Source organism: Artibeus jamaicensis, unplaced genomic scaffold (genome assembly GCF_021234435.1).
Source record: "Artibeus jamaicensis isolate MK-2021 breed Jamaican fruit bat unplaced genomic scaffold, CSHL_Jam_final contig_415, whole genome shotgun sequence".
Taxonomy (NCBI): domain Eukaryota; kingdom Metazoa; phylum Chordata; class Mammalia; order Chiroptera; family Phyllostomidae; genus Artibeus; species Artibeus jamaicensis.
Window position 1 is genome coordinate 17,365,133 of NW_026521823.1, and position 15,208 is coordinate 17,380,340.

At 35.3% G+C, this 15,208-nt stretch overlaps 1 protein-coding gene across 1 annotated transcript in view; it reads right to left on the bottom strand.

Annotated features, from left to right (window-relative positions):
* DACH1 (dachshund family transcription factor 1) overlaps positions 1 to 15,208 on the bottom strand; it is a 399,456-nt gene that overhangs the window by 25,528 nt on the left and 358,720 nt on the right. The window contains exons 8-10 of the mRNA XM_037153245.2: positions 9,635 to 9,782; positions 6,166 to 6,309; positions 5,601 to 5,669 (exon numbers count right to left, since the gene is read on the bottom strand). Of these exons, the coding sequence (XP_037009140.2) occupies positions 5,601 to 5,669; positions 6,166 to 6,309; positions 9,635 to 9,782 (361 nt within the window). The remainder of the gene's footprint in view (positions 1 to 5,600; positions 5,670 to 6,165; positions 6,310 to 9,634; positions 9,783 to 15,208) is intronic.

Sequence of the window (15,208 nt, forward strand, 5' to 3'; positions counted from 1 at the left end):
ATATATTTAAATTGTGCACCAACTCTGATGAAAGCTTGATGAGAATCAGGCACCTCCCTGCTCGTCCCGCCCCAGCGGGCAACAGTTCCAGCGTACGGGACATCCACACCGTGTATGCTACCCGCCCACTTTGCACTTCGTAGCAGTCCGGATTGTCAGACTGGTTTTCAGGGAGACAGAGCGAGAGGACATATACATAACTATAATTACAGTACATTGTTATAATGTTCTATTTTATTATTAGCTATTGTTATTAATCTCTTACTATGCCTGCTTTATAAATTAAACTCTAAATAGGTATTATGTATAGGAAAAAGCATGGGTTGGTACTACCCATGGTTTCAGGCCCTGACTGGGAGTCTTGAAAAAATGTACCCCCTGAAAATAAGGGGAAGCTGCTGTAACAATAACATATTTTAAAGAAGCCATATTTTAACAACTCTAGTCTAAAAACAATCTGTAAGAACATAAGAAGAATTTATTCTCCACTATCTTTAATACGTGGTGTAACCTTTGAGAAGCCATGTACCCTCACTAAACCTTGGATTCCTCCTTTGCAAAATAAAGAGATTTAATTAATCTTTAAGGTTCTTTCCCATTACTAAAGCAGTGGCATCAAAGAAGTGTGCTTGGCATATCATCGGTGTTCCATAAATATTTGTGGAATAAATAAATAATTTTACATTTAACTTGTATCTTTACATATCTAGGAAGCAGAAAGAAGATATTTTTAAATAAAAAAAAGATTGTTAATAGGAAGGCATGCCTTTTATGTCTGTCATTTGGAGCAATATTTGGTTTTCTATGATCTGAGATCAGTCGGGAAACAAAAAAAAAGCCAAACAGTTTTGACTATGGCTATTGAATGTAAATAAAAGAGATGTACTTTCAAGTGAAGTCAAGATTTTGCAAGCATAACTTACTGATATTCTAAGATGTTAGAGGAATTGTGGTCCACATTTCCATTGATTTTAACAATTACCTTTTGTTTTAGGAGGACAGGTTTTTACTTAGGAAGAAAAAGCAACAGGTACTATTTCAAAAATAAACATTGTAGAGATTTTTGGAAATTTATACCAGACACAGATTAAACAGGACTAAATCATGATTCTCCCATGTTACGGTTCATTTATTAATCACCTAAACAATATATATGGACAATTTAATCATTTGAAATTATATGAAATACATAAAAAGAAGCATGAGGTTAATGTAAAGAATAAAGTATTATTTAAGAAATGCGACTATGGTATGTTAAATTAAATATAAATTTAAAATGAAAAATTGAGTGTAACTGAATATTCACAAAATCAAAATTTTAGGCCAAATGTACAAAAAGAATTATTAGAAATGCCCATGAGAAAAATAAACAAATACTGTTAATTCAGCTATCAGAAATAAAAATTAGTTTTGCCTGAATTTGTAGTTCTGATTTTCTTAGACAGAACCTTATCATCCTTTATTAGCTCCCATCAATCTCTCCAATTAAACTAGGAAATGCATCAGAACAATAGGATCTCAGGCATCCACAAAATCTAATACAGATCCTATTGCATCAATGGTTGACACAATTCTTCAGAGATGTGTCGACATTCTGTGGGGTACTAGGGGTACCACAGTGAATAACAGGCATGGCTCTGCTGACTCCTTGCAGGGAGAAAGAAGTCTTGATCAGGGAATGACAAATGCACAGTGTGTTGTTGTGGAGAAGTGACAGGTGTGGTGAGAACCTGTAAGAGGCTTAACTAGATCCCTGGGGGCGAGGAGGTGCTGCCAGAGCTGGTGTGGAGACTTGGAAGCATCCCTTAAGGCAGTCACTGAAAGGATGGGTAAGTGAAGTCAGGGGAGAGCGGGAAACATTCTTGGTAGGAGGAGAAAGATGTGAGGGTTTCAGGAAATCAAAAAGTCCCAGTGTAACTAAACCACAGAGAACAAAGGGGAAGAGCCGAGATTGGGTGTAAGGGTGTGGAAGGGAAAGGTCAAGCTGACTCCCCTTATTATACATTAGGGGGTACTGGATCAGGCAGACAGACGTACCACAGGGAGACAACCCTGGCGGCAGGACAGGTTCACAGGGCCTGGGGTGGGGGATCCTTTCTGTTTTTGCACTGACCTTGACGTCCCTGTGAGACAGCCAAATAAAAGTTGAATATTATCTGGAACTCTTAACAGATGTCTCAGTGGGATGAGAAGATATTTTTAGAGTTGTCAAAATATATGAGTTAAGCCATTTAGGTGGATGCTGTTGCTTCGGGAGAGAAAATAAAGAGAATAGGACTTGGCTAAAGGAAGCCATCGCGTGACAGGTTTGGCTACACATAGCGTGGGTGTGTGTTGCCCACACATACATGGGAGGTTTGGGAGGACATTCAGTGACCAGTCCAAAAATTTGCTGAATGAATTTTATATACTATGTCTACTGTATGTATCCAAAAGATCTTACAAAGAGCTTTAAGATATGTTTTTCAATTTCCAACACAAATCACAACATAAACAAATCTATGAGATTCAAGGCACAAGAGAGTTAATCACCATCAGGTTCAGCTCCTAGAACAAGTTATTGTGTTTTAATTTTTGGATGTTTATTCAACATCTATAATATCTCCTCCACACTCATAAATTTTGAGTTAGTTATTAGAAGAATCAGAAATGAAGGATTTACTCCTGTGTAGTATGAGCTGATATATTGTACCTTACTTATCAAGATAACTAAGTTATTTAGGGCCTCTTTGCACAGGAATACTTTATAAACTTCTTTCATATTTTCTCTTCCCCATCTTGACAGTTTTACAGAAATCATGGTACTAAATGCCAATGTGGCAACATTTAGTCTAAACTTCAGGTCCTTGCAGGAGGTAATTACTTGGCACTTGAGCAGAACCGAAGTGTCCCACTGCCAGGTAACAGACTCTTGGGCCAAGAATGGCATTTTTTATTGCTAAAAATATTAAAAATAAATAAATACATGGCAAGCATGAAGCAATGTGGCTTTTCCTTGTCTGTCCTAATTAAGTTGAGTTTATTTTGGAATAGAGAATCATTTCAGTTATGGTTGGATTGGGAGCAACAAAGAGTACAAATAACAATATAACGTGTGAGCTTGAGAACTCTGAGAGGGAGGGAAAGCTGAGGGAGCAAGAGGCTGTGTTTGCGTGGTTCCCCCACTGGGAAGCAGCGGGTGCTTATGGCCCCCCAGACGCCTGGCACTGGTCATTTCACAAATTAGTAGTGAGTTCTGGGTCTGTCTTCTTTGTCCTTCCCATTCTTGTGCTTAAACTCAGAATTTAACTAAGTACAGTCTTTTTCTTTGGATTTCTTTTGTTCACAGTTAATTCTGCTCTCTTCGTTACCTCTCAAATACGAAGAGTTAGTTTCTAAGGTTTAAAAAAAAATCTCTAAAGGGCTAAATGAGCTTACTTAGTGGAGTTAGAGTAGCAAAAGGCAATCTCTTTTCTGTTGTATTTTAAGTCTTGGGTAGTTCAACTGTTGGTGAAATAACTTGTGAACAACTAACACATAGAAATATAGATTCATGTGTGGTAATTTTCATTACATTTGATAAAAATACTTTTGAAATTCAACTGTGCATCAAACAATTTAAAAAAATATTCAATCCAAGTATAAATATGCAAAAAGGAGAACATGACTGATTATTCACCTTAAACTTGAGGAACACATCATTTTAATTGACCAGTGGAATGAATGAATGAATGAGCGAATGACTTCATTATACAATTGAACCAAAGCAATAAATAACCTCACACTCATTTATATTTGGCTTAAAGTTACTATGCATACTTATTAATAGTTCAGATGTTTTGTTTCCTTAATTGTAAAGCTATTTGGGTAGGTTTTTAATGTTATCCAACTGATAGTACTCTGAATGGTAAAAAGAAGGCAATTTATGATTAAAAGTTCCCCTCAGAGTAAGCAAATCACAATAGAAAGAGAATGATCAATATTTCAACCTCATACAGCAAGATTTAATCCATATTAAAGTATATATTTCAATATATATGAACTTTAAAGACTCAAATAATAAGAGCCATGGCCTTATTGATGACCAAAACATTTCTGACAGCAAGCTCATGAAAAGATGTTTAATCATTGCCTAAATATTTCTTAATATCAATGACAAATCTCCCATTTATGTGGAAGAATACATTGCCCATAATTTTTATTGGATTGAATTGCAATCATCTTGGAAATTTTGTGGGCAACAGATAATTTATTGTAATATCTACCTTGAGATTCATGTGTTTCTTAGACCTCTTTGGACCTTAGCTAAATCACTGCATGAGTAACCAACCTCTGCTCACTCTAGCCAGGGCTGGTATTTACACTGGCCTTACTGAGATTATCCACCCTGATCAAGAAGACTGGCTTTGTTAATAATTTGTTAATATGTGTATACAGCTTTTAAACAGACATCTTATAGCTTTATTATTATATGTACACACACACACACACACACATATATATATAATTTTGCTGAAATCCATAAGACAAAAAATGAAGTCTTTTCTACATCTATAATTGCATTAATCTTGTATATCCAAGGAGATATCATAATAACAGATGGTTCAAGTTTTAGGATTAAAAAAATAATTACCATGGTCTCAGGTAAAATAAACATAGGCAAAAAACATTCTCTAGAAATGTTTCAAGTTTCTGATATTTACTTATTGCATATATGATACCTTACAAAAATATATTTTCTTTACACAAAACCAAGAACGGCACATTTGGAGCTGATTAAGTAACACAATTAATGTCAAACAAAATCCCCCAAATGACTGAGCTTAAAATGCAAAATAAAAGCAATGGTGAGGATGATAGCAGTTAATCATTTTAGGACTCATCTGAAGAATCATCTTCATTTGAAATAAAAAACAAATGCCCTTTTTTACTGTTCTGCATTCATGAACTTAGATTGAGTTTACTGTCTAGAATAGATGTTAGACCATAAATGCTACCTTCGAATTTTGTCCTTCCCTTGTAGTGCAGTCTCGGCAATGTATATATTTAGCTTCTCTGAGTGTGTAACAGAGCTCCCTTTAGTATTCTCCATATGATTTTGTTCAGCAGATTTGTGTTATTAAAATGTATATAATGGCATACAAAGCATTTGGAAAACCCACATAGGACTAAACTATCTTATTTATAACATTCAAATAGTCCCCTTTGCATGGGCCTGGCAACAACTGTGATGAAATGAGAAGAAAGAATTTTTAAATGCTAAGAACTCCTTATTTGATTAACTCATGATTTTATTTATACAGAATAGAACTTATAAATCCTTCCTGCATTAGATTGGGCTTTAAGCATTCAATACTGTGTCCAAGATTAAATCATACATTGTTTAAAATTAATTATTCCTTTTTAATTGCATTGTATAAACAGAAATGACCTGTTAATTTAAAGAAAATCTATCAGCACAAAATGAATTCACTCATATAAACAAGCAAGATGAACTTGACCTTGTTTGAACTTGTTTTGATGTGGCCCAGATGGTAGGCTACATGCTTGAATAGCAGGCTAAAGCTGAGGAAAAACTCATATAGCAAGATCTAGATTTATAGCCTTTTGCAAATTCCTACCTTGTATTGTCCTTTCAGCATCTGTTCTGCCGCCAGCACGGTCAGCTTCTATCTCTGGGGTCAGAGAATCTAAAAGCACAGGAAGGTAAGAGTGACACACATTTCATTTGATTCCTATTGTCCTTTATAAAAAGAGCAACCTGTTACTCTGGTGCTGCATTAAATTTATATAAATCTTTGTCATCTTTTCAAGGGTAAACAAAGACTATAACCATAAGAATTATCAAAAGATTTGAATAGATAAATAACACCAATTTGTTCATGAAATGGAATGAGGGTTGAGAAGTTCTCAGGTTCCTCTTTTCTCATGTTTCGGGAGAGATAGATTTGCTTAAACGGAGAAGCAATGTCAGGTTCCAAACACTGAAGTGAAGTAGCAGAACAGTGAAGCACCTATAAAATAATTCCCCCTAACACTTGGGACTATTCAGGCTTTCAGGGGAAAGCACAGTTAAATAAACGACAGGACACAGGAATATACAAAAACAGGAACACATGTCTAAATTGCCTTATGAGTATTCAAAACAAAAGATAGTTAGCCACACGTAAAGATGCAGCCTCTTACCATTTAAGACCCTGAGACTGTCTGTTGAAGCTGCCTGTTTTAGTGTTTGTTCTGCTTGCTCACGCCGTTTTGTCTCAAATTCAAGTGCTTCCTGCAATTTTCTCTTTGCCTTCTTCTCCTTCTTTAGCCTCTTTTGAACTATGGCTAGAAAAGAGAGTGGAAATCATTTTTCTTACATTTTTTCAATGTTCAAACTTATAAATTATCTATCTTTTTTTATAATATTCTTTCCACCCCACCACCCCCTGGATTGAATTTACCTATGCAAACAAGTTCAAAAAACCCCACCTTCACCTAAAATAAATCCAGGTAAAGTGTCCAAGAAGGCCAACTCTTACTTAGCCTTGCGATATATTACATTATAAGAAGGGCTTTAATTGTCAAATGTAGAGACAGATTTAATGAGAAACTAATTTTAGTAAATATTTGAATTCCCTGATAAAGGAAGCCTAATTAAAGGAATGTTATAGCTTGGTCTCTGTCCTTCAGTCAGAATAGTGCTGAGCATTTTGGAATAGTTCTAACCTTTACAAGTATGACTCTTATACGAAGCACCAATTTTAAGTAGAAAATGGGGAAATATTCTTATAAATATTTCCCTTATAAATGTTTTCCTTGTAAGTATTTCCCTGTGAATGTTTTACAAAACATTGTTACATGAACTAAATTTTTAATAATTCTTTCTTGAAATTTTACAAAATGCAATGATGTTATTGTGTATGAGGAGCTAAATGTTCTTAACTAGTTTAACATGTATATGCATCTTTTGGGATGAAGTTATAATAATGATAATAATTACTAATAATTTCCTCAGCAAATTTATATGCACTATAACATTTCAAGAAAGTTATACTTTTATTTTTCATGAAGTCGGTGGAGGATAAAATCTCACCACTAAAAATAAGATGCTACAGCTAACAATACTGTGCAATGGTAGAAGAAAGTAGAACATGACTCAGAAGCTGATTATGGTAACATTTGTCCTCCACTGAACAATTCATATATTTGTCTATAATGCGTAACAATAAATAATAAGGGTTCTTTATAAAAAGTATGGTGACTGTATTTCAGAGTGACAAATGTTTTAACTTTTGCAACAGGTATTTAAAGTAAGCAATCAGCATATGGGAAGCACACTAATTTTTTTCTTTGAAGTAATTTTTTTGATGGCTAATAAACATTGTGGAATTAAGTGTGACAGAATTGGAATGAGAAAATTCTTCTGGTAGAGCTAGTGATAAGGAGCAATCATTGTGAGTGTACTATTTGATTTCTTACTACAGGTTGAAGAAGAAAAACATTTTTTAACTCAGTATTTAGTCTATATGTAAAATAAGATAATATGGTTCATGAAAAAGTTAGTTTCAACTTCAAATGCTCACAAATCCCATATATATATATATATATACATATATATTAATTATTAATATTGTTAAAATGGCAGATCATTACCTTATTGAGTTTATTGTTGCAGGTACCACATATTAACAGAAACTGTACATTGGCTGCAGTCTTATAGGAAAAGCCAAACTGGTTTCAATTAACTAGGCCAACTCCTTTAAGTGTGAAAATCATATGCTCATCTTAACAAAATCTCTTGTCTCCTATTTCCCTTCCCAAAGATGGTTGTTTATAAGTCTCCTTGAAAAGAAACAGTAATTCTTTCTTTAAGCACATTTTTTATTGTTGTTCAATTGCACAAGTTCTTGAATTACTTATTTGGGGTACACTCCCAGGGCACTAGAAACTCAATACCCATCACCTTGTCACTGATCGCTCACCATTTTCTTCCCACGTGATGGAACCAAATGCAACTGCTATGTTCTCTCTTCAGGACAGTGCATTGCTTCAATAGATACATTCACAATAGATAACTATTGACACTTGCTACCTTTAACTTATCATTCATAATTAAGTGGGAGGTTCATGGTATGATCTGTGAAACATTTTGCCCTCTAGTGGTTAAAGGGATAAAACAGAGTGTAAATCCTACAACATGCTTAAACCAGTAAAACTCTTAAGGTTTCTCAAATAACCAAAAGCTTACTTTAGGAATTCAAAGGCCTACTTTTAAGTCTCATTAAAAAAAAGACTTTTCCAGGCACAAACAAAATCAAGACATGGCTATCTTATGAATATGGTTCCATATAATGAAATCTGACCAGATTTTGTTATGCAGTTGGAATACACCCCATTATCAATGGTGATCTTGTTTTGATTATTTAGCACCTAAATCTATTTGAAGTCACATTATTTAGAGCTATACTACACAACTCTACCATAGAACTGTACTATTGGGGTGACAATTACCAAATCAGCCTCATCCCAGAAACCTACTAGTTGTTGCTTCATAGTGACTAATGTCAAAACCTACAAGTCCTGCCAGTTTTAAAAGCAAAACAGAAACAATGTTTTTTAAATGTCCATGTTAAACATATAAAAGGGGAGTATGTGCAGTATTTATTAAGGATACTTATTAAATGAGAGAAAAGAAGCACTCTTTCTAGGATACTAAGGAGAAGTTTATAGTTGAGGCAAAGGGAAAGTTGGTTGTAAACAAAACACTCCTTAATCTCTACATAAAATAAACACATAAGTAAATATGACCTTCAAAATTATGTATATGTATACTGTAAATGTGTTTAAAAAGTAATGAATAGATGGATTAATTGTTTGATAATATCATTATGTCACCCAATAAAATTGATATTGGTTTTCACACTAATGTGTATTTGACCTTATTGGGTGAAAATGAGTCTTTCAGAAGGATTATTCATAAAACACTCACCTTTGGTCATTTGTTCGGATAGTCATCACTCTTCAGTTCATTTAATAAGTATCTCACCAAATTGTTTCACTTGAATCATCAGTATTTTATATTTTATTTTAGCTTTATAACTTTAACTCAAGTTTTTCAAAGGACAATGGTGAATAAATATAAAAGTTTTCTTCATATAAGCTGTCTACCTTAAAATGATGATTTTTAAAACTCATAAACTTAGCCCTGGCTGGTGTAGCTCAGTGGATTAAGTGCAGGCCTCTGAACCAGAAAATTGCAGTTCGATTCCTAGTCAGGGCACATGCCTGGGTTGCAGGCCAGTTCCCTGCAGGCCCGTTCCCAGCAGGGGACGCACGAAAGGCAACCATACATTGATGTTTATCTCCCTCTCTCCTTCCCTTCCCCTCTAAATATAAATAAATAAAATCTTTAGAAAAAACTCATAAACAATAAAAATCATGTGATTGATTATATAATGGATATAGTTTAATATCTTGAGGCTAGAACAGAGAAGAAACCATGTACAGTTGACATTGCGAACTACAGTGAGCCTGGGATTCAAATCCTGCTTTGAACTTTAGCTACAAGTAAAAACAAAAAGTACAGTCTCATAGTAAATTACCAAGCACAGTGTCGTTATTTTAAATAGTCTACACAAAGTGTTAAACTTATGTGGAAGTTCGAGAATACCTCTATTTTTTTGTTCCATAGCCAACTGCTTCTCAAGGGTTTCCCTTAGTTCCCGCTCCCTTAAAAAATCCATCTTCAGCTCTGTTTTTTCCAGTTGGACCTGTTTTTCTTGAGCTCTGGCATTATCTATGGCAACTTTCAAGAGCCCCTGTACAAAGAAGGTATTCAGAATTGTAATATTTTGGTACAAAGCACATTTCATTCATTACTTTAAAGCATTTTACAAGAGAAGAGCCCACTTATCAACTTTTTTCATTCTCGTGCATTCAATTTGTACTCACTAGGACAAGTACTTTAGTTAAAACACAAAATTTCTAAACGATGAAATTAATTTGAGGAAGACAAATATTTCTGGCATTTCATTTCAGTTGTGTCTAATTAGAGCATCTGAATTTAAAGTTAAATGAGGGCAGCAGATAAGCATGTCAAAGAAATAAGAACTGAGTACCAAACCAGACTGAAACTCTCCCACAAGTAATCATCTGACGTGGTTTATGTAACCCCAGGCACGCTGCTGGCTGCCCCTCCCTCCCTCCTGGAGCTAATTCACCACCATTCCCTACGGAAATTATTCTTGGGACAGTGGGCTTCTTTATATTTCTCAAGCCACCAGGGATGGGGACTTCACTCCTCTTCACCTCCTGACTGTTTTTGCTCCCAATTTTAGTATAGCTCATGCCCTCATTTAATTTCACTTTTGCTCAGAAACCACTCAAGAAAGGCCTTCCCTTACCATCCTATCTGAAATAGCTCTCCAAACACTGCTGGTTATCACCTTCTTAAAATTCTTTATAGCAGTCCTTATGTACATTGACTGCATGTGTTTGCTGTTCTATGTTGTGTCTCCTATTCTGAATTGTAAGCTCTCTGAGGCAGGGACATTTTCTCTCATTTGGTACTATGTCCCTAACAGCCCAGAGAATGCCTATAATACAGTAGATTTTAAACATTTGATGAATAAAATTTATAATACTGGTATGTTTTTCTTGATACATATAATATATGTAAGGAATCTAAAACTTAGAGGCTTAACACTGCATGATTTTTTAAGAAACCATTCAAAATGGCTATGATAAAATATAACTAGTAAGAGGCCATTTGGCAGTATAGTAATTCACAAGCATAGAGTAAAAGCAGGGCTTATTTATTCAACTAATTAAAATCTTATATTTACATTTGATTTACTGTATGTTATTTTTAAAATTTTAATACTATTCTGAGATTTTAAAAGATCAGATTATGAGAATATGTAAAGCATATACAAAGCATTTTGCATGTGTCCTCTCCTGTGATGCACTAGAAAGTTATCAGTAAAATTATTAGTTTAAAAAACCCTAAAACTTCTATTTTTAGCAACTCAGGAAAACAAAAAAGCTATCTGGACATAGAAGATATTTTGCCTTGGTCCATGAACATCAGAGACTGACATTTCCAGTTGAAATTATATACAGAATGGAAGTGGGTACCATTTTTCCATCTACCTTCTGATGTGACCCCTTTGCAGGAGACAGTGTAAGCAGCTTGAATCAGAAACTAAAAGTCCACCTTGACTTGTTGGCAGAAAAGCAATGTTCCCTGACTTCAGCCTACCAATCCAGTAGCACTGTCCAGAGCCATTTCTAGTCTCTTTTCAAGCACATATAAATTATTTCATATTTTTTATACCCGACCCTGATTTCCCTGGATTAATTATTGTCACATGAAACAAGATGAAGGATTTCTACACGACAGTTTGCCCCTCCCTACTCTTTTCTGTTTAACAATAAAACATAGCTGCTAAGGAAACTGCCATCCTCACTCAATTCAGCAACATTCCTGTATCTGTTTTTTCTTGATCAGGAACAAACAATTAGTAACAAATGAAAGAGATCATTACATCAAGTGCCCTTTTAGATCACCCCAATTAAAACTTTAGTTTAGCTGTATTTTAATTCTAAGACACCAAATTCTAATTTTCTGCTCTGATTGCTCTTGTTGACTTATCTTTGAAAAATGTACTGTCTGTGCGATGTCTAGAGATTATTTAGCAAGATGCCAACACTGGCACCACCTAATGTGTTGATTGGTTGTATTATCAGTAGCTGTTTAAAAGAAATTACTATTAAACTATCATTGTCCTTGGCTGACAAAACTAGTATTTTGGTGTTCTTTAAATATGAAACAATTATTATGAATAAACATGTTGAATAACATTAAACTGTAACCCTAATTTGTGTTATTTTCTATTAATATTTCTTATAAAGTTCGAAGCTGCTAAGAACATTTATGTTTACTGTTTCCTTTTGTTACAGTTGCTGCTGATAGAGCTAATGGTAATACATAGCCTATCCTGCTGATTACGTTGGAAAAATATTAGCTTTTAGGATTCACTACCCTCTGGAGACTACTTATAAGCTGTATAAAATGAAGTTTCCTTTTTAGATTTTAAATCAGTACATATCAGTAGGAGTCCAGTGTGAACAAATGTCCACACTAAAGCCAAACTGATGCATATGCAGAAATACGCTCCTGCCCAAGACAGTCCGCTGCAAAAAATGCAGCAAACTGATGAGGTGTCAGCGCAGCAGGCGGCTGGGAAACGCTACAGTGAGTGGTGCTCACAACAGCGACAAATGATTAGGACTCCATTGTAACTGTCAGTGGTGACGGTCCTTTCAGATTTGTATAACTTCTGTCCATTTTCTGGGCAGACCACATGCCAAAAGTCATGCTGGACACTGTCTCATGCACACATGAAGTGCACAGCAACATTCTGGGGTGACAGTGTGAGTTACAGTGAAAGACATAAGGTTTGAAGTATAAACTTTTCTGCAAGGGGAGGTCAGTTCTCATGATCTTGAAGTTGGGTGGTGACAATTCTTTTTTTTTTGTAATTGTTATGCAATTACAGATGTTCCATTTTCCCCCCTTTGCCTCTCTCCCCCCACTTTCATAGTCAATCTCCAAACCACCATCCATGTCCATGGGACAAGGACAATTCTAAAGAAATGCATTTTAAGTTTATTATGTGGCATAGCAATTATAACAGACAACTGTTAATTGTCTTCAAATTTTCTTCCTATAACTGAGGCATAATAGTTGTCATGACACATAAATATTTTTGTTTTCTAAAATGATCTACTTTGTGAATGAAATTATTTTCATAATTTTTCAGTGAATGTATCACTGTATATTCCCTTTAAAAAGATCCCTGTAATTGATCTAACAATGTTTCAACTATTTCTAATATAACCTAGAAAGTACAAATCTCTGCTTGTATAAGAGGACCTTAAGTAATACTGATAGGAAAGAAACATTTCTTAATATGTTGGTTAGATCAGAGAGGAAAAGTTCATGTGGCCCGTGTTTGTATTTTAGGTGAGTTTATTTCAGAATTACATGGTAAGTAAGATTCCTTGAGTGTCACAGAAACTCATGTGGCAAAATTTGTGCTCAATAGAGTGACTCCTAATGAGAGTGATGGCCTAGTCAAAAGGGTTTTTAGTAATCACCCATTTTAACTGAAACCTTTTAAAGATGAGAAAATCACGGTTCAGAAAGGTCAGGTGACTCATCCAAGATAACAAACTAGTGAATTCACTGAATCTAGATCAGAACTGCCCAGAGTAACCTTATTTGTGTGTGTTTCTTTCCGGGATGGGGTGGGGGGAAGATGTTTCTTTAAATCAGGAAACTTTGTAGATAGAAAAAATGTATGCTAAGAGAATACTGACTGATTCATTTTTCACAGTTTTTGTAACAAAAGATACAGCTCTCTGTGGTTTAACGTTATGGTGACTATTCTCCAAAGCAGATCAGTGAGAGACCCTTCATCAAAAGCTGGTCCAGGTGTGAACCCATCTTGTGGTTCATAGGATGGGTATGGCAATGTGGCAGCATGGGCTCTGAGACAGCCTGCCTCTGTTTAAATTCAGACATCACCGACGATGTGCTACTTTGATAAAATGATTACATGCCTCTATTTTCTCATGTTTAGAGTGCCGATAACAACAAAATCCACTGTGTAGCATCAGAAAGAAGAGTCATGTAACGTTGTATACAATTAGCATAAAGACTGACCTCTGACATTGCGATTTATACTAAAATGTATATATGTTTATATGCTCTTTCCTGGCACTTAAATCCTACCATTGGGTGGAATTCCTTAAGTGATAAGAGCAATAAAGGTAAAATGAGTGCTTTTGTTGTTCATAATAAGCCCCTTCCAACTACATCTGAGTTGATGTTATTAAGATCTCTTTAGGAAAGCCCCTAAGGACAGAGGCTGACTGTGAGGAGAACCCACACTGTGATTAGATGGTTGGAACTCTCAGTCCTGCCCTTCAGACTTCTAGGGAGGCCAGAAGGGAGAGAAGTTAAACTGATCACGAGTGGTGAATGATTTCATCAGTCCTGTCTAGGAAGTGAAACCTCCCGAAAAACTCCAAAGGGAGCACTTCTGGGTTGGTCGGTAACAGAAACAGCTAGGTGGGCGGTGCGTGCCCAAGGAGAGCATGAAAGCTCTGGGCCCCTTCTCAATGCCTTGCCCTAGGCATCTCGTACATCTGTCTGTTCCTCAATTATATCCTTTTATAATAAACTGGGAATCGAGCAAGTGAAATATTTCCTGAGTTCTGTGAGTTGCTCTAATGGGTTAACTGAACCTGAGGAGTAGTCATGGGAACCTCCGATCTATATAGACAGTTGGTCAGAGGCACAAGTTACAGCCTGGACTGTGACTGGCATCTGACACAGGGGCAGGAGCAGTTTTGCAGGACTGATTCTCCAGGTAGATAGTGTCAGAACTGAGTTAAATTGTGAGGTACCAGCTGGTGCTGCAGAGTTGCTTGCTGTGGGGAAAACTACAAGATATTTGATGACCAGAAGTGTCAGAAGTGAAATAGTGTTGTCGTAGAGTATTTATGGTATAAAATAGTAAATACGGTAGGGACTCCAGATTTTTAAGAGATTAATACTATTCTTTTTCTCATAGTAAAATGTATGAACAATGTATCTGATCTCAGCTTACCCATATTTTGAAGCCAGGGCTCTATTTGGTTGTTTTAACATTCTTTTGGGGTCTTTAGTTTTTGTTTAATTTTTCATACAGAAAGACTAAGTGAACCAAACTCCTAATATATACCCCCTTAAAGAGGCATATGTCTTCAATGCCAGCCTCCTCCCTAGCTAAGTTTTATATTCTTTACTCTTATTTTACTTTCTATTTTTTACTTACTTACCAATTCTCATTGTAATGTTTATAAGTTATTTAAAAGAATTTATGCACTAAGATAAACAATGCACATTATATGTTCTCAAATATATGTACATTTAGATCCTAGCTTGATTATATGGAAGTTCAGGTTAATAACACTGGGTAAAATTCTCCTCTAAGTGTGTCCAAATGGTGGTCAGTGTTTGAAGGGGCACATCTACTAAACTGACATTAAATTTCCAGTGGCCTCACTTGGAATTGCACAGAGAGTTCTCCATGGACTTGTTTGAATAACAAAGCTATAAAAAAGACTTCCGACACTTAAAACCATAAAATTAAATTTCATATAAGATAAAAGTGTTAAAGTTTTAAAAGCAAAA